This window comes from Gopherus evgoodei, chromosome 11, assembly GCF_007399415.2.
Source record: "Gopherus evgoodei ecotype Sinaloan lineage chromosome 11, rGopEvg1_v1.p, whole genome shotgun sequence".
Classification (NCBI taxonomy): domain Eukaryota; kingdom Metazoa; phylum Chordata; order Testudines; family Testudinidae; genus Gopherus; species Gopherus evgoodei.
In genome coordinates, this window is record NC_044332.1 from 76,093,924 (window position 1) to 76,114,604 (window position 20,681).

The 20,681-nt window shown below is 42.0% G+C and overlaps 1 protein-coding gene across 2 annotated transcripts in view; it reads right to left on the reverse strand.

Annotated features, from left to right (window-relative positions):
- ERCC3 (ERCC excision repair 3, TFIIH core complex helicase subunit) overlaps positions 1-20,681 on the reverse strand; it is a 49,799-nt gene that overhangs the window by 17,555 nt on the left and 11,563 nt on the right. Inside the window, exons 4-13 of one of the 2 annotated variants that reach the window (XM_030579796.1) lie at positions 20,166-20,215; positions 18,398-18,533; positions 18,046-18,204; positions 16,040-16,244; positions 13,072-13,386; positions 11,539-11,658; positions 10,234-10,418; positions 7,831-8,033; positions 4,123-4,219; positions 3,810-3,927 (exon numbers count right to left, since the gene is read on the reverse strand). In XM_030579796.1, coding sequence (XP_030435656.1) covers positions 3,810-3,927; positions 4,123-4,219; positions 7,831-8,033; positions 10,234-10,418; positions 11,539-11,658; positions 13,072-13,386; positions 16,040-16,244; positions 18,046-18,204; positions 18,398-18,533; positions 20,166-20,215 — 1,588 coding nt within the window. The remainder of the gene's footprint in view (positions 1-3,809; positions 3,928-4,122; positions 4,220-7,830; positions 8,034-10,233; positions 10,419-11,538; positions 11,659-13,071; positions 13,387-16,039; positions 16,245-18,045; positions 18,205-18,397; positions 18,534-20,165; positions 20,216-20,681) is intronic. The other variant, XM_030579797.1, reaches the window with a different exon arrangement.

Genomic DNA, 20,681 nt, shown 5'->3' on the forward strand with positions numbered 1-20,681 from the left:
AAACTGTGTATTACTTGGAGTCCACTTGGAAAACACATACTGAATCTAATAGGGATTACCCAAAAGAAAAGTAGCACAAACACATGCAGCATATTTCTTCTAATTTATAAAAATATATGCACTCATCCTATGCTTTGGGTGCCTAGACCATGAACTGAAGGGCACTTGATATAAAAGGAATACCCATAAATATGCAACTTGCCCATTTCTTCTCAGTAGCTGGAGGGGAGGGGAGCTTTACAGCATGCCAAAAAGGTTAAGAAACCACACTCTGCAATCCGGTGTTCAGGAGTGAGATCCCAAGTCACTGACCTTCACAGAGAATGCCCTGACAGCGCCTACAGTTCAACCACCAACAGTGACTTAATTGTGGTGGCCGAGCAAGGGAAGAAAGGGATCTCAAGTAAGGCGGTCTCAAATTATTTAGGGCCTTAAAAGGTACAGCCAGTTCCTTGAATTCCGCTGGAAGCTTACTGCATGCCCTTCAGATCCAAGGACACTAATCTGACATGTTCCCCATGTTCCATTCCATTCACCAAAAGGACAGCATTTTGCAGTAGCTTCAGCCTCTGACTGGTCCCAAGATGTAGACCCACACCGAGTGCATTACAGCAATCTAGTTTCCAGGTGATAAAGGCATGGATAATTGTGGCCAGGTTTGCACTGAAGATAAGGTCATACTACTTACATGGTAAGGATGAGAAAAGAAGCACTGCACACACCACAGTCACTATCCAGGCATCCAAAAGCAGTTCTGGATGCGACAACCATGCTGTTACAAATGGTTGCACTTTCTCAATGAGGGCAGCCAGCAAGTTCTACTAAAATTCTTCTGGCTGCCTCCCTCAGCCAACTAACATTCTCTCTCTCTCTCTTTCTTTCTTTTCAGGATTATGTTACAGTTGGACCCATCTAGGCACAGTGGTACCTTGCAGGAAAGAACCCTGGAAGTAAAGGAAGAGTTGCCTCCAGCAACCTTTCAGGTTCTCTCAGAACAATACCAGAGCCATCCAAGACCAGCTCAACCACTTCTGCGAGGGTCCACAAGTGAATCAAAGTCTTATGCTCCAAACCATCAAAGGTAGTTTACAGATTTAAGAAAATGAGCATAATGTCTTCATCCACTGATAGGAAATAATCAACTAATGCAATCAGTGCAGTTTTGGCACTGGACTTGTAACCCAACTGACCTAAGGCCAAGGAAATCTGATCAATCAAGAAACTGAGCACTGCTCCACTACCAACTGCTCAATGACCTTCCCCAGATGGGCGACGGATACCCAGTCACAGTTAGCCAGAATGTCAGTATCAAGAATTGGTTTCTTGAACTCTGGCCTCAATAGCTTAAGACCACTGGCATCTTTCCCACCACATAGGGAAACATCAACAAACACAAGCAAAAATGGACACAGTACTCTCCAGCTGGCCTTCACTTGAAAATTGTAGCACAAAAGCACTCCAGCACCTCTGTAACCTGAATGGCACCAGCTGTAATCCAAGCAAAAGATGACAGCATTTTCCCCTGCTGGATGTGGTTCTGTTTCTGCGTCAGCAGACAACTCATTCTGAATCAGAGCAAGTTTGTCTGCAAAACAGGAAATTTTTCACATCAAGCTCAACCTGGGTGGTTACAGGCTTTACCAAGCTGTTGGTCACTTCAAACAGTTCTGCTGTGATGGAGGGAGACGAGACCTGTCTTTACCTCCTGCAAAGCCACAACATACAGTCTTAAAGTCTGCACATTATAATTGGCCAGATTCACATGAGACTTACACCATCAATGCTCTGGTTGTCTCTCCTCTTATTTAATTTGTTATGGATCATCAAAACCACAGTAAGCTGTGAGGACAGAGTTGAAGTGGCTATTTAGGGACCACAGAACCAACAGTACACTGTGACCACCTAGGCCAAGCAGTAGTTAGATTCCTCTTCCTTAATTGTGGCTGCCATCATTACAGAATGGCAGTCAAAACTTAAGTTTTTTAATTTACATCTATTTGGAAAGGAAAGCCTTTCAGGACTGAAATAAATGTTCATTCTGATTTTCAACAGATTAGGTTTGAGGTGCAGAGTGTTAAGCACTGACCTGCTCTGAGATCCGCCACTCAGAAATTTCTCAACTCAAAATCCACAGCTCAGAAAATGGCAAATTTCAAGTACTAACATTATGCAACTACAAAGAATACTTGAAAATATACTCTCATTGTCTTGCAAACATGTTTAGCTGGTTTTTAAATGTGAAATTTATGCTGGTGGAAGGTACCAGTCAGTCATCCATCTCGTGGTTGAAGAAGGGAGGATATCTGAAGCACTAAGGCCTGGTCTACACTGGGGAGGGGGGGTGTCAAAGTAAGATCCCGTAGCTGAAGTTGACGTATCTTATTCCAACTTACCTCCTGTCCTCATGGTGCAGGATCGACAGTCGTGGCTCTCCCATTGACTCCGCTACCGCCATTCGCTCTGGTGGAGTTCTGGAGTCAACAAGGAGCACATTCGGGGATCGATATATCGCTACCCGTCGATATGGCAGGTAGTCTGGATGTACCCTTAAATCTGGTTCATGAGTTCAGAGGGGGGCTCGAAAGTTATGTTCCATGAACGTGCCATGGTATGGGAGCAGTGGCTGAGCCTGCAGGTCCTTGTGCCATAGGGGCCTTCAGCTTTACTGGGAGCTAATCAGTACCCAGTAGATTCAAGCCACCAAAGCATTCTTCCATCAAGTATAAAATGGTGAGAAGCCCAAGATGTGTCAAGAAAAAGAGTCAATCTTAAAATTCTCTAAGTAGGAAGTAAGAGAACCAATTGAGACTCCTGCATCCCACCCCACCCCACGCCACCCAGAACCACAAAGCTTGAAAAAAGCCCTTATCCAATGGGGAGGAAGAGTGAATAGAGGGTCCTACTCAGGAGATGGTGGGAAGGGAGAACAGTATGCTACAGATCATGCCACTCGAAAGCCTGGAAGGGAGGCACAGAAGTACATCAAGGGGAAAAAACAGGATGTGTTTGTTAACCATTTTCTGAAGTTTTGGTGGTTCCATGCTCATCCACACCTGTCCTCTACAGAACAGAAAAAGAACCAAGCAGCACTAGTGCAAGCTTTCCCACACCACTTTGCCAGTGTCTGACTGCTGCTCTGCAGGGACTATCTAGACAAGTGATAAGATAATTCAGTCTCCACAAGCAGACAAATACTTGACCTCTGCAGATACTTTCAATATCGATTTGTGCTCATTTTGACAGTGGTATTGGTAATGTTGACACTTGCTCATTAGGAACTGCAATGAGACCCAATCTCCAGAATACTGATTAAACGTGCTTCAAGAGAGCACTTTGCTGCTGCTCAGAATATGCATGTGGGGCTTCCTGAAGAAGTTCTTAAAGGAAAGGAAAGGCAAAACAAAGGAAGAAGAGAGACCCAAGCAGGAACAAGGGGTGATCAAGTGTTCCAACAGGCAGACAGGAAAGGATAAGAGAAAACCAAAAAATAGGAAATGGAGAAAGATAAATACATGGCTAAGAACAGGTAAAGGAAGGAAAGAAAAAAACATCAGGATAAGAAGTAGAGAACATGAAAGAAGCAAAAGAGAGCTGGTTCCTTAGTGCAGCACAGTTTAATAGCTACTCTCCAATTTTCATCTTATATGTAACCTTGGGTCAACAGTGGCCACTGCTGACTATGGCAATCTGCCTGCTTCGTTATATGGATGCTTTGTGTTACACCAACATTTGAGTGTTCAACCTAAATTAAGAATTCCTAATCTCATACCAGGCCTCAAGACACAGAGCCCAAGAACGACCTCATTTACCTTTTTTGGCTCTCAGCACTCGTCCCAATCTTTGAGCCTCCTGTCTTCGAGACCCACCATGGGACGAAATCTGAATCAGAACATTGGCTTCTGGTAGATCAAACGATGTGTCACCTACCTACAATACAAAAGCAGCCTCTGAGCAATAAACTGGTTTTCCCACATTAAGAAATGAAGACAATGAAAAATACAACTTTGGTGATGCAATAAGAAGTACGTCAAACGTAAGCTGGCACATGTAACATGCTGCATTTTAAAATTGAATTTGCACACTTCAACGTGATGCAGTATGACAGTGAATGCCTTCACTTACCTTGGAAATAAAGATAGTGTTGATTTTTGGATTGTGCTTGAAGTTCTGTAGAATCTGCATTCTCTCTCCTTGTGCAGTAGGACCATATATGTAAGGTCTAAGATAGAACGAACATTGAAAGGAATTGGTTCTCAAAACTTCTCAGAACTATTTATCCTTAGGTTAAGATACCACAGAGCGGAGTGCAATATAACCATTTAAAATCAGTCTAGAAATAGGAGCGTTTTGGGTTCTGTTTAAAAACAAAAAAAAGTTGTGCTGCTCATCTTTAATCCTTTGGCTCTTTACTGTAACCCTGCCCAAATGTATCCTGAATCACCACCTGGGGCAAACCCAAGCTGCCAGAGGCAGATATCTTTCCACTTTCTGCAGAAATAAATATGACAGTGGTAAATGCTTTTCATTTGCTGTGTTCTGACTGAACTGTGGAGCAGTGGACTGAAAACATTTGCTAATCCCAGATGAAAGGCTGAATGCAGCTGTTAAAATAAAAAGGAGGGTGGTTGTTTTTTTTTTGCTCAAATCCAATGAGCCAGCATATGGACAGCTGTGCCCTTCTCACTTCTTCCCACTTGAATCCTTAAGAATCCAAGTTTCCCTTTTAATTAAATTCTCAATGTCTCAAGCTGGCTGTTAGGTATTTTATCTGGAAATGATGTCTATGTTTTGAAGTCAACACCTTTCTCCTCCTCTCCAGTAACCCAGTTACAGTTTGGGACCAGAATACAATGTCCACTGGGTTCTATGGAAAAGAGCAGCACAACCTGGGATTTACAATGGTGGAGGAAGCTATGAGACTCTTTAGCATACCTTGCAAGCCGACACTCAAAGATTAAGATAGATGTGGTCAATTCTTACTCCTGTCTGATCTCAAGATGACAGCAGTGAAGTTCAGACTGTACAGGTTCTCTCTTACAGAGTCCGAAGGGAAAGTGATAATACAGGATTTTGTGAGACTGTTGTACATACCCTGACTTTGTACCTGCAGAGCTGGATTTCCCCTGGATCTCCTTCGTTCCACAAAGTCTCCCAACTACCGTGCATTAGCAGTAGTTCTCCATACCACCACATATAACCTGACCCCTTGATCGACTCCCTCCCACTTTAAAGTTTGCTGTGAATCTCCAGGATTTGCTGCAAACTCCAGGGCCTGACTATAAATGCAAGAGAAACCTGCAATAATGTGTAGCTGCTGCTCTTCCATCTCTTCCCCATTCTTTGAAGAAGCTTGTTAACAAGCACCTTCAAAAACCAAGAGAAGCAAGTTTCATAATTCATGTTAAGAAGTTTTTTCCCTATTTTTTTTTAAATAGGCCCAAAAGTTTAGCTTAAGTTTACATGCTGCACACATCACCATGGTATCTGAGCACAAGAACCCAACTCAAAGCCTTCTACATGCCCGGAGTATTGGCTGTTTTCACTAAGAGAAGACATTAATGTCATTCTAGTTTCTGTGCTGCCAAATCTCCTCTAATCCAATTCTTCTACTTGGTACATTTTAATAACAGTCTTTTCCTAGCCAAAGCTGAACTGGCTCATAGGAATGAGACACAAATTGTTTTAAACAATACTGTTGTTGTACAGCTAGTGAGACCCTGTAATGCTTCTATAGTTATCAGTCTGCCAGTACTATTTTTAGCCTTCATTTATAATTTCATTTTAGGATGTGAAGGTGATATTTGTCCCAAACAAAATTAACACACAAAACACCCGCTGTTGATTGAACTAAAATTAAAAAAACTTGTGAGACCTTCACATGTCCATCAGGTACTGCTTCCCAAGGCTGTATACAGAGAGCTTGTCAAGCATTCACCTCTACTGTTGTACCTAAACCAAAAAAATGGGATGACCTAAAACTGTTGGGTGTTTAATCTCCCCTTGACTCCCATCAGTTGGGTGTATCGTAATGAACAAGTTATAACACTTCCCTACCCAGAACAAACAAAAAACATCTAATAATAACTTGAAAACCAATCCTTCCTCTAACCAATGGGAAGATAATGAGCCTCAAGGATCAATACCTGTGTCGTCATAATCTGTCAAACCCAGGAAGGCTGGATGTGTCTTCTATAAAGCAATTATTTAGATGTATTGATGGCTTTCATACAAGCTATACTAGCTTTTGCTCTGGATGATGCACAGAATGATGGTCAAGATGCCAGGATCAGCTCAAGAGACTCCTAATCTCAGCATGTAACATGAGCTTTAAGAAACTCTGCCTTTTCTGCCCCATGCCAATCCCCCATGACTGCCAAGCATTGCAATCCTGCCTTCCCTATGGTACTGACAGTTGTGTAACCTTGGGCTCCATTCCAGAGCCAAAGAGAATGATTTGGAAGACGGATTTTAAAAAAGCAATTCCTCCCCACCATCTTCCCGCAACTGAATAACTCTGCCAAAAACCTTCAGCAGTTTTACTTAAGATGTTTGAGAAACATTGTTACTAGTCACTAAGCTACAAGATTGCCTTCTCCTGTCCATCTCTTTTTATTCTTTACTCAAAGACTCATTATATTTATTATCTTATATGGAACACTAAACACAGTTATTAACATTCCAGAAGCATCATTCTAGCTAATCTCTGTCCAGACAGGTTTAAGAATAATGAGGAAAGAGACCACGAGTTCTGAATTTGGAAGTCATCCAGCACTGTTCGCTCAGCTTACTGTTTGAAGTCATAGTGAGCTGGTGTAGAATAGCTATTGCACTGCCATTCAAAACTCATCACAAATTTGGGAAAGAAAGATAAGGGAGTTTGGTTCTTCCCTGCCTGATACTTATGGAAGGGTTTCCTCCATGGAGCATGTGGAGAAGCCAGCCGTACCCTTTCAATCATGCATCGAAATCATGGCTTTTTTATTCCCTTCTCTTGGCAGAAATGGTGAGGAGCATTTAGCCCTGTAAACTTTTTCAGCTGTCCAGGAGTTTCCAACAGTATTTCTTACAAAAAATCCATCTCCTTTACTATTTCCTCATTAATCCTGCAAGCACTTTGATGCTAATCCCTTGGCAAGTAAATTTTAATTTTTACCTCTGCTTTTGCAATTGAACCCCGCCTCAAAGAACAATTCCAAGGCAGCAGAGGAGCCCAGATGAGCTCCTACAGAAGCTGTGCTGCTGTTTATTAACTGCATTACAGTAGTGCGTGTAAGCACAATGTACTAGGCACTGTATAGACATGTTGTAAGAGCCATTGCCCCAAAGAGCTTAAAATCTTAGTTTTAAGACAAGACTGCCACAGGCCTGGAAGGCGGCAGAAAGCAGGGAAGGCCATGGCTTTCTGTGGGCCTTGAAGGATCCAGGGGCCTCCTGGTACAAAATTTCCTTCTCATTTCACATGGGGGCAGGGAGACTAGTCTGTTACACGCACAGACATTTGAACATCCAAATAGCCTCTTATTTCGTCACTTGCCTACAATGCTTTTATCCTCAGCTCATTTTATTGTGACTATAAGCTCTCTACATAAGTACTGGTTTAAAATTCCTCTGTAGCCATACAGAAAATGCACATCTTATCTTATAATGTTACACTTGGAAAAATATATTGCAATACACATTGAAATTTACTTGAAGTGCTCTTCAATGATTCCTATCTTTATTAAGTTTAATGTTTACTATAAAAATGCCTGAAGTGACTGAAATTTGTGAAACATATTCATCTTCCAGTAAGGAGGAGGAGAGGTGCCCTCCTCATTCACAAATACTTACTTCCCCAGTCTGATTGCATACTCCTTCAATGCAAACACATTGTCAGCAAATACAATGATCTTGTCATTCCTTCGCTCATGATATTTGATCAGGAACTGGCATGCTCTGAATTTATTTGGGTTCATAGTGTAGAGCAATATCCGCTTCTTTGTTTTGATAGCCACATATTCTCTGTAAAACTCTGGAGACATTGGGCACCAAACCTAGAATTTTTGAAAACACAAATTATACACAGTAATAATGAGTCAATATTATTTTATGAGATACCATTTGTAGTAGAAAACAGATATTCGTAAATTTTAAGGCCAGAAGGTACCATTATAATCATTTAGTCTGATTTCCAGCATAACCCGGGCCAGAGAATTTTACAAGCTCAGAACTACTGGTTGAACTAGAGGATATATTTTAGACATCCAATCTTGGTATAAAGATAGTCTTCTTCTGGACTTCACAGCACTAGTTGAAATCATCTCTTATAATCACTATCAGCTGAAAGAGACATTTAGTCTTCATTAGCATATAAGTGTAGCAACTCACCAAATCATGTTTTTAACATGTCCATGCCAAGTTCCACTTAATTTTAAATTACTATTTTCCAGAGTTTTTTTCAAAATAATCCATAGCTTCACTGGTGCACATGTAGATTCTGCAGCTCCTGAAGTGCTAGTGTCAACTAATAAATGCTAGCTCAAATTAGTAGGGTTTTAGAGGCTTTCCCCATTTATGGTCTTTCCTTACAATACATTTTTTTAGCATTACATGATTTTATATTTAGTGAGAGACCTTTATTTACTGTCATATTATTGCATATAATTAACTGAATTTGAGGAACTTGCCACAAATGCAGTGTTATTATCTGTACACCATAGTTTAGAGTAGAAGTTCATCCTTTTTTTTTAATCTATTCCACATACTATGCTAATTACCATAGATTCCAAGCACAGAACACTTGCAAATACAAGCTAAAAACAGATAAACTACATTGTAAATGAAAACATAGTTTATAATTATTGTTTAATAGATCAAGTTTAAAAACATAAATCTGCCATTAATTTAAATGAAGATTTGCATTATGGCATGGAAACAATACAGGAGACATGACTGAATAATTATATGCTTCCTTAGTGGTCATTATTATTTTCTTTTACTCAAATCCCATCTTCAGTGCACAGATTAAACAAGTGGACCATACAATGGGTTTAGAGGAAGTTTCCTTTCCCACCAGGTTAGAGTCTAACAACGGAACTACTCTGGATTAGGCTTCTTCATAGCTCCTGCACATCCCCTACTTGAAAGGAGTAAGAAATTTTACATCAATGAGTATTTTCAGCTAGGACCAGCAGATGTGTGAGTTTGCTAGGGGAGAAGGGGGAAGACAGAAATAAAGGCTATTTCTTGGCAACAGAATAATTTAAACAACAGGATTTAGGAATTACTGCCACAGAATACACAGGATCTTTCCCACTAAATGACTTATGCACTCATTCAAGAGTAAAACTAGTAAAAATGCACTTCCATCCCCACTGATCTTTTAATTTTAATGCACTCCAAGGTATAAACCTGGTACAGCATCTGAGGACAAGTTTACTACAAATCAGAAACCTCCAGAAATAGAGCTAGTGAAAATATTAAAAATATTAGATAGGAGCAGCATTTACCTTTAACATGCTGCAGCTACTATCAATATAATTTTACATTCTGTAACTCACATACTGAAGCAGTGAACAAGCAAGTGATATATGCAGTAAATATGATCTGCTGTATCATTGGGTAGCACTGCCCTCTACTGCCACTTGGAAGATCTGGATTCAGGAGCAACTGGGTTGCTTTCTCAGGCCAGAATAGATAAGGCAAGCTATGAAATGACACACTACATGAATGTAAATAAAGTTCATACCGATCACAGACGTTAGTTACCTCCCAGAAACCACCAATACTTTGTTGGTTGGTTGTTGAAATAATGTAGATTCTAAATTAAATGTCAAAAAAAATCGAATACTCTCTTGAAGAACATGAACTCTCACAAAGCTACAAGCACCAAAGAAGAGTTCACAACAGGGAACATTCTTTGTGAGTTGTATGCCATATTTCATGCACAGGAGGTCAGCCTAGATGATCATGATGGTCCTTTCTGACCTTAAAGTCTATGACAGGGCTGAGCAAACTTTTTGGTCTGAGGGCCACATCTGGGTATAGAAATTGTATGGGGGGCTATGAAAGTTCACAATATTGGGGCTGGGGTGCAGGAGGGTGTGAGGGCTCTGGCTGGGAGTGTGGGTTCTGAGGTGGGGCCAGAAATAAGGAGTTCAGGATGCAGGAGCGGCTCCAGGCTGGGGTAGTGGGGTGGGGTGAGAGAGAGAATATAGACTCTAGCACTTGTGGTAGTAAAAAGCAGAGCATCACCTCAGCACACTGAACTTTAGCAATGTAGCCATTGTTCTGCAGCTCCATCCAGTTGGCTTCATAGAGTTTTGGTCCAATCAGGAAATTCAAGTCGACAATTTTGTCGTCTTCTCTGACGAGAGTAGCAGTCAGTCCCAGTTTGCAGTGAGCTTGCACAATGGTGAGCACACGTCTGAACATTTTGGCTAAGAAACACAAGGTGAGATTTCCTTTTGATTTCATAAATGGGTTAAAAAGACATGCACTGCAAGTGTGTAGATTTTGTTGTATTAGCTATATGCCAGAGATGAGCCCGGTATAAATGGATAAGCAAATACAGGATTCCAATCTAATATTACTCCTACATTAAAACCAGCTACTAGATTGGTTGTAGCTTTTGACTTATACTTAAGCACTTTTACTGCACTGTACATTTTCAAAGCACTGTACAAACCTTAAGTAGTCCTCAGACCACAGTATTATCCATGCCAACTGTCCGGAGTGGCTCACCAACAAATGCGAACTGCTCAAGCAATATAACAGCCTTAACATGGAGTCACAGAGAGTCCCCTTGGGCACCCAGGCAAGCCCGCCTTTGTGACAGAAGGACCGGTACACCAAAAAAATCACAATAATGTACAGGTTACTTCCAGTCCCAAAAGGATCAGTCACTTATCACCAGTCAAATGTACCTTAGATCTCTCACCAAAGACAATGCTAATAGCCAATCCTATATTAAGCTAACTAAAGATTTATTAGCTAGGAAAAAGAAATTAGAGTTATTTGTAATATTAAAGCAGGTAAACATATATATAAATGCATTACTGTCATAGGTTCCAAAAAGTAATAGCAGCTGCTGTAATATGCAGACTCTAACCCAAACTAAGCATCTTGGGGATCCCCTTGCTTATGCTTTGAAATACTGCCATGGTCAAATTCCAAGCAGCAGAGTGATACAGATCCTCCTGGTCAGGGATTTTTATTCCTTTCCCCCAGAGTTCAAATGGCGATGGGATGCAGATTTGTGCATACACCTCTTCATGGGTGTGGGAGGAGCAATCAGCATAGTCTTTTGTTCATTTGATGTTCCACAGTAGTTTGTCTGGTGCCTAACAACTCGTGGTAAAACTAGTATTTTACACTTGGTCAGGTTTCTCTCCTGACTGTGGGGGTCTCCAGTTTCAGAAGAAACGCTTTTATAGTTACAAAGCAAACGCTCCAATATTACCTTATAACATGGATATAAGAAGTGATATTGATGAAGGCAGCAACTCACAAGCATTTCATAAAGTCCAAAAATTAAACACATCTCTATAAATCTAATACCTATTTTAATAATACTAACACACAGGTGAGCCAGACTGGTTTCCAGCTTTGCATTCCAGTGATCAGTGTGGTGAGGAATCTTGCCATGAGCTGGCACCTGGACTGCCAGGATCACAATCCCTGTTTACCCGATGGAAAAAAAGAGATATACAGGTGTTAAGTGACTTGACCTAGACCACACAGCATTTCAGAGCCAGGATTAGAATACAGGAGTTCTACCATTCCTAGGTTCAGTTCATGGCATCATCTCTCTCAGGTATTTCTAGCACTACCATCATCACCTTTCTAGTAGTATAAAGCAGGCCATTTGCCTTACTTTTTCCGACCAAGTCTAAGAAGCGATGATGGTAAGAAAACTGAGGCAACAGCATAGATCTTCGTTAAAGTGGCTGCCAATGAGCAATAGCTATTTCCGTATTTTACCATTTCTCCCACTTCTGTTAATACTCAAAAATTATATGCAAACCATTTCAGTAAAGGTATAGCACTCAGAGGCTAGGTCTACACTGGGGGCAAGGGGAGTTGACCTAAGATATACAACAAATAGCGTAGCTGAAGTTGGCGTATCTTAGGTTGATTTACCTGGCCATGAGGATGGCAGCAAGTCGATTGCTGCCACTCCCCCGTCGACTCCAGTTCCACCTCTCGTGCGCGGTGGAGTTCCGGAGGCGACCGCAGAGCAATCGGGGATCTACTTTATCGCGTCTGCACTAGACACGATAAATCGATCCCCAATAGATCAATCACTACCCGCTGATCCGGCAGGTAGTATAGACATACCCAGAGACTTGGACTATATTTGTGGGCCATTTCTAACCAGCATTATCTTCTGTAAACTGAAATGCTCCATTCTTTCCTTCCAACACCATATATCCCTATCAACTATAAACAATTATTTCAGAAACAAATAAGCACGGGTATATTTCCTCCCAGTAAAATACATACATAGACAAAGGGATCCCTAACTTATTCATAGGGACCACACTTCAAGAGATTGTATCAGGACACCTCCCTTCTCACTTAAGAGAAGGCAGACCAACTCCTCTCCCACTTGTGTTGATGTAACAGCCACGTGGCAACTTTAGCAACTGTTACATGAAAAGTAAATGGGTATTAAGTGTACTTCTGAAGCTGCTTAAACTTCACTAAGATTCCTGAAGAAAGCCTGCATCATGTGACCATCCTTTCTCTGGACCAAAGCTTTTGAGATGACACTTCTTACTACTGTAATTAGGAAAAATAAGTACTAACATTACTATAATGCTTTCCCACTGGTATTAAGAATGGTAACACGTGTACCCTAATGAGTTGAGAGGTCTCTGGAAAGCAGTCTTCATATAAATACTACAGTATGAAAAAACTCGTACCAGACCCTATGATCGTCTACATGTATTAAACCTCAAATACTAAGCTATGAATTTATTCTAGAACTTCAGAACATTATGAGAAAGCCAGAAAGAAACTGCATGGCAACAGTAGCGCAGTGCATGGTCTGGGAGGAAGGGACTATTTAAGAATTTGTACACTCCTTACCAGGTATGGTGTGCACCTCATCAAGTATCATAAGGCCCCACTCTTGACTTTTAAGCCATTCCATTACTCTCTCTGCTTCCCAAGACCTCTTAGTTGTGTGTCCCAACATAGAGTAGGTGCTAATGGCAACAGAGCAGCCGATAGGCTTGTCCTTGGCATCTGATGTGAATCGACAGATTTGGCTGTCATCTATGGTGGACCACATTTTGAACTGGGCTTTCCACTGCTCCACAGAGACAGAAGAGTTGCCAAGTACCAGGCAACGCTTACGGACTGTACACGCAGCTGTAACTCCAACTAAAGACTTGCCAGCACCTGCAGGAGGGAAGGAAATATAAGAGCAACTGTCATCAGTAATCAACCCGATAGATCCCATCATTCCTTAGATAAAAAGGGGGAAGGGAGGAAAACCACTGTGGAATGGTTGGCCAGGAAACGTCCTAGAGCAGGGGAAATTTCTCAGTAGCCACAGCTTTAAGACTATAACAGAAGCAGCAGCCTTTACATATTAGCATATGAAACCACACATCTGTGTTTGCTGCTTGTCATATGCTTATGAAAAATCTCAGCAAAATCACTGCAATTAATGTTCTCTTTGCAGCAAAATGAACTCCCCTAGTTACACCAACCTAACCCGTGGGTAGACAGCGCTATGTTGATGAGACAGCTTCTCCTGTTAACAGAGCTACTGCCTCTCATGGAGATGGATTAACTACACCAACAGGAGAAGCTCACCCATTGGTGTAGAGCCATCTTCACTAAAGCACTACAGCCGTACAGTAAAGGCTGTACATGTAGACAAACCTTTAGATTAGACAAGATGGCTTCAGAGAGCTGCTAGTTACTGACAAGGTCTTCGTTGCTTTTACAGGCTGAGCCCACTGCACACTCCAGGGGCTCCTTGCATTCCTCTATTCCGCACCCTTTCTGCCATCCTCATAAGAACGGCCAGACTGGATCAGATCAAAGGTCCATCTAACCCAGTGTCTTGTCTTCCAACAGTGGCCAGTGGCAGGTGCCCCAGAGGGAATGAATGGAACAGGTAATCAAGTGATCCATCCTGTGTCACCCATTCCCATCCCCTGCTATTGCAGAGACACCCTGGCAGTTTCCCACCGACGCCCTCCGTCATGCCAGGGCTGTGTGTACTCTCAGACTCTCATGGATCACCAATGGGTTAAAAGATAGGAAAACAAGAAATAAATGGTCAGTTTTCTGACTGGAGAGAGATAAATAGTGGTGTCCCCCAGGGGTACTGGGCCCAGTCCTATTGAACATTCATCAATGATCTGGAAAAAGTGAGGATACAAAATCACTCATGATAGTTAAGTCCAAAGCAAAAGGTTACAAAAGTATCTCACTAAACTGGGTGACTGGGCAACAAAATGACAGATGAAATTCAATGCTGATAAACGCAAAGTAATGCACATTGGAAAACATATGCCCAACTATAAATACAAAATGATGGGGTCTAACTTAGCTGTTACTACTCAAGAAAGATCATAGAATCTTTGTAGATAGTTCTCTGAAAACATCTGCTCAATGTGCAGCAGCGGAAGCCAAAAAAAAAGCTAACAGAACGTTAGGAACTATTAAGAAAGGGGTCAATAAGAAGACCGAAAATAATATCATAGTGCCACTATATAAATCCATGATACGCGCACACCTTGAGGCCTTGGCTACACTGGCACTTTACAGCGCTGCAACTTTCTCGCTAAGGGGTGTGAAAAAAACACCCCTGAGTGCTGCAAGATACAGTGCTGTGAAGTGCCAGTGTAAGCAGTGCCCCAGCGCTGGGAGTGCGGCTTCTAGCGCTGCAAGCTAATCCCCATGAGGAGGTGGAGTACCTGCAGCGCTGGGAGAGCTCTCTCCCAGCGCTGGCGCTGCGACCACACTCACACTTGAAAGCGCTCCCACAGCAGCACTTTGAAGTTTTGAGTGCAGCCAAGCCCTCAATGTGTGCAGTTCTGGTCACCCCATCTCAATCAATCAATCAATCAATATAAGAAATGGAAAAGGTACAGAGAAGGGCAATGGAAATGATTAAGGGGATGAAACAGCTTCCATAGAAGGAGAGATGAAAAAAACTGGGACTTTTCAGCTTGGAAAAGAGACAGCTAAGAGGGGATCTAATTGAGGTCTATAAAATCTTGACTGGTGTGGAAAAAATAAAGGAAAAAATAACACTTTCACATAAACACAAGAACCAGGTGGCATGTGATTAAATTAACAGGCAGCAGGCTTAAAACAAAACGAAATAGTTCTTTGCACTACACAGTCAACCTGTGGAATTCATTGTCAAGGGAAATTCTGCAGGTCAAAACTATAGCAGTGTTCAAAAATCAATGAGCTAAGATTCATGGAGGACAGGTCTGTCAATGGCTATTAGCCAAGATGGTCAGGGATACAACTCCATGCTCTAGGTGTTCCTAGCCTCTGACTGCCAGAATCCGTGAGTGGACACAGGGAATGAATCACTTAATGATTGTTCTCTGTTCTCTTCCTTCTCCTGGATACTGGATATTCAGAAGACAGGATACTGAGCTAGAAGGACCACTGGTCTGACCCAGTATGGCTTTTCGTACATTTCCTGCTTTGCCATCCTTATTTCTTTTCTTTCTATTTGGAAAGTAAATCGTTCAGGGTGTCAACATTTTAAAACTCTATTGGGACAATCAGTAGAACTGAGTTGGGGGAGGTATTGTTAGGCTGGAAGGTGTTAATGGTTGCCAGCGACTGTCTTTATAAATGTTTGCAGACCGAGCTGCTAACCAGATGCCAGGGGCTCTGTGTCCGTCCCCTCCCTCCATTTTTTCCACAAAAATCAACAGGATTATGCTCAGAACATTCCTTGAAACTATCTGGAATTGATCAGCTGTGGCAGTCAAAAACTGTTACAAAAACAGAGAAATGCCATCTAGTTGCATGTAAGGCCTTGCTTCAGTTCAGGCAAAATCCAACTACTTACCACATGGCAGGACAATAACACCAGATCTAGCACGCCCATTCCCAAACATCTTCCTTAGACTTTTCTCCTGGTAAGGTCTGAGAACAGCTGTGGGCTTCAGGTCTATATTAATGTCAGGATTCACTGAATCATTTCTGAAGTCATACTCTGCCAGCAAGGGGTACTCCAAGTGGATGCAACGCTTCTGAAGCTCTTCAATCATTTCCTGGAAAGGAAACAAAGCTTCTAACAGCACATTCTCAATTTCTGAAACCTGCTGAGGATTTTTTTTTAAAATCGCCAGTTTATATATACGAGCTGTATCAAGGCAAGGCAAAGTTAATTGTTCTTTTACACCCTTTGCTTGCTCTGTAACAGCAGGAGTTAAAACCTATTCCCAGAATTTTGCTGATGATCAAAGCAGAAAACAGAACAATTTAAGTATTATTGTATACAAAGGGAGGAATTATTGACAAACAGAAAAAAGTGAGATATTCAAATGGATGAAAGAGTGTCATTCTGTAGGGAAAGCGCTTGATAATGTCCTTTATAGGATTATTGACAAATCCCTTCTTCAAAACACAAAAAATTCAAAATACAGCATATCTGATCACTGTTTTTAATTGAAGAGCCACAAAAGCTACACATCTGGCAACTGAGATATCTTTGCTCCCCTGTAACAGTTACTCTGCCACAACAGCATGTTGCTTTTAATTGCTATCTGAGACATTGAAAAAATGACCCGAATAGCCTGCCGATTTTCTTTAGGTTTCCAATAAGACAACAAAAGATTTGCTAAGTCTGCGATAAAACTATAGAAACTTCACAAAAAAGCCTCGCAAGTAAATCTGATCTAATACAGTCAATTCATATACAGCACCTGCTACCTGTTAAGCACCGATATGCTCCATTCTGTACATGACAGAAATATAAAAAGCATCTTTGTCCAAAGATTTTATAATCCAAGAGATTTACACAAAACACTGCAAGAAACCCAACAAAACCTGATTCAAACCCCTGCATGATCTCACACCTCACTATTTACACGCTCCTGGGATGGGGAAGGCCCTTGACGAACAGAAATGAGCCTAACACAAGCAATAACATTAAAGGTTCCACACCTGCAAACAAGAACAGTGAATCTCTTTACATAGGCCAGGTTTGCATAAGGAGTAAGAATGGTATTGTAGCTAAGGCACTAGAGTGGAACTCATGAACTCTGTACTTCAGCAAGTCGCTTAAGCTCCAGGGACCTCAGCTCTCCATCTGCACGAAGGGAAACAAACAACGATCTCTACATCACACACAATTGGTTCTTTTGAGGATTGAGGTTGGGATTTTCAAATGTGCCCAAGGGAGTTAAGCACGCAACTCCCTTTTAACTTCCATAGGCTCCTCTGAAAATCATAGCCAAATTCACTAGTATTTGTGACGTGCTCAGAAATTACAACGAGTACCAAAGGAAAGTCCACAAGATCTTAACAAGCTCCTCAAACATATGGGGTATGCATGCAAGCAACATTAACCTACACTATTCAGCAAGAGCCAACAAGGTAAATTTAAGGACAGTCTCACAGTTGCCAGAAGCTGCTGGGGCTGGAAGGAGATGTGAAGTCACACAAAGCATCCAGGTGGATTTAGGATCTGCCTTCACACTATATTAATATTTTCAAGTAATTACCTCACTAAGGTTTGGTCAATGTAATAGTCTACGAGGCACCTAACACAGAGCTAGCACATTCAATCCTGCAGAAAGGGAGCCTGCCATATGCCCTACCAACTGCCCTGTAGCCTGCCAACAGCGCTCATGCAGCAGCCAGGGAAGGAGTAGTGTCTAGTCCCTCCCATCAGGCTGGAGAGGAAGAATCTGATGTGGGACTTTCAGAAGTGAGAGAAGAAATCTTTGTGGCTCAGAGGGCTCCCCTGCTAGAAAAGCCTTAGAATATGATATTTAGCAATCCCATCTCCAATTGCCTGCTGTGGGACTCACTAGGACCACGGATACCAAGGGGTTAACAGATATTTACCTGCTTGACTTCAAAAGATACAGTCTGTGTTTCTTCCTCCTCCTCCTCATCTTTGTCCATCTGCTCGTAAAACTCAAATAAATCAGCTGGGACATCCGATTTATTCTGAGCATCTGTCCCTTGTGATGTTGAAGGACCTCCGTCACTGGATTTTGAAATCTGAAACAGGAATTTAACAGAAGCCATTAGAGATTCTCACTGAGCAATGGTTCACTGATGAAGCACAGAGCACTTGCAACATTTACAACAGAAGGAAGCATGCAATGATCACCACTGCAGATAATCAACAGCATGTACAGCCTCACAAAGGGGAATCCAGCATTTTAGATGGTGACCCTCGATCCCAACGTACTGCTGATTTACTCGTGAATGTCTCCGTGATGAGCTCTGTTTCTTCTCCCTCAGCGTTTCTCAGCCGACACTCTCTGATGACCTGGTCCTGAAGAAGCTGCTGGATGACTTCAGGGTGGGTGCTTTCGACAAAATACCTAGATGGAAAGAACAAACAAGAACTATACAAGCAGCTCCCAACAAGTTTAAAGCACGTTATGCCAATGAGATAATGTGTCTGAGCACCCACCAGAACACTGGCATTGACGTTTCAATCTACCTGACAGTGATTCCAGATGGAGTCACTCAAACTCTAGCATCTCTGCCATCGCTTGTGTGTGTGTGTGTGTGTGAAGGTTAAAACAATTGTTGCTACTGCAAAGAACTTCTCACAGATACCCTCACATCAAATATTTAGATGCTAAAGATTCCCTTGCTTGAATAATCCATTAAAAAAATTAGATAAGACTTAGAAAGACTTCAAAAGCACCATTTAGATAACCTTGAAAATCTCCCCAATTCACAGCCCATCTCTAAAAGGAGACAATTCTTTTGAAGCCTAATTGGGGTGGGGCCAGGAAAGGAATCTGAGTACACGAGGTGAGCTGCCTGAGCCCTTAGTATTAAAGCAGAAGCTATGAAAACCTTACGCTACGACCCCTAGAAGTATTTCTTCCCCTTGAAGCTTGCCAATAAAGATGCTCGTTAGAGAGTCTTGTTAAAATTTGAGCCTACAGAAGCTGAAAAAAGTTTGAACTGGAGAAGCAGAAGGTCGTTCAGGGAGGCCTCCTAAAACTGCTATAAAGAGTTTGCTGGTATTGAACATAAGAACGGCCACACTGGGTCAGACCAAAGGTCCATCTAACCATGTATCCGGTCTTCCAACAGTGGCCAATGCCAGGTGCCCCAGAAGGAATGAACAGAACAGACAATCATCGAGCGATCCATCCCCGTCGCCCATTCCCAGCTTCTGCCAAACAGGCTAGGGACACCATCCTTACTCATCCTGGCTAATAGCCATTGATGGACCTACCCTGCATGAATTTATCTAGTTCTTTTTTGAATCCTGTTATAGTCTTGGCCTACACAATATCCTCTGGAAAAGAGTTCCACAGGTTGGCGGATCTCTGTTTTACCCAAAGGGGCAGGTTAAAAGGGAGGCAACAGGGACAGGGCACTGGGAGTCAGGAGCCCTGGGTTCTATTCCTGGCTCAGCCACTAACATGTTGTGGCATCTCAGGCATGTCACTTCCCCTCTGACCCTTGGTTTCCTCATATGTAGGATAGAGAATAGATTTGAAGGCTAAAAGGGACCATTTAGATCATCTAGCCCAGTGGTGGGCAACCTGCAGCCCGGCTCATCAGTGTAATCAGCTGGCGGGCAGCCAGACAGTTTGTTTACATTTGCACAGCCGCCTGCAGCTCCCAGTGGCCACAGTTCACCCTTCGTGGCCAATGGGAGCTGCAGGAAGCGGTAGTCAGCACGTCCCTGCGGCCCACGCTGCTTCCCACAGTAAAACAATCTACCGCGGTAAAATAAACATTGTCAGCTCAGCAGTCTGGGACGATAGATTAACCAATCAATTAATGTAAATCAGCGCTTTTGGTCTGACGACTCTAAAAGAAACAAAGCATACCCATGCTAACACAATGACCACCACTAGAGTGAACACAGCACAGTCAAACTTAAAGCAAGTAACTACTATATTAAATCATTGCAAGCAGGATTAAAAAAAACTGATATGCCTCCCACCCCACCCCCCCCAAAATAAAAGAGAAAAGCTGCTTACCTGTTGTGTTTCAGCACTAGCTTTACCTTTCCATAGCTGACAGTACACAGCTACAAACAGACAAGAACATCCATTAGGAACAAGCAATTCAGATTCAGCATAATAAAGCAGTGGCTGATTTAGTGACAGTACATCTTTGTGTGTATACAGAAATACATATATACATCCCTGGCTGTGTAACCAGAATGTTTCACCAAGACTAGTACAGGATCAATAAGAGTCAGAACAAATGGAAGTATACAGGAGAACTGAAATCAGTCAAACTCTACACACACAGGATTGCTGAGAGCTGCTCCTGCAAAATTGATGGATATCAAAGACGAGAGGTCTTCAAGAAATTTCACAGTCTATTATGGATTACTCAAAAAATCCCTCAAAAAAACAACAAAAAAAATTACACACCTGTCTTAGTTACCATTAAGACCTGGACGCTTTGAAAAATCTGAGCAATTCCTCCTCTGGATACAGAAGAGATGGGAACTCATCTATCCCACAATATAGTGGCAGAGACTCCAG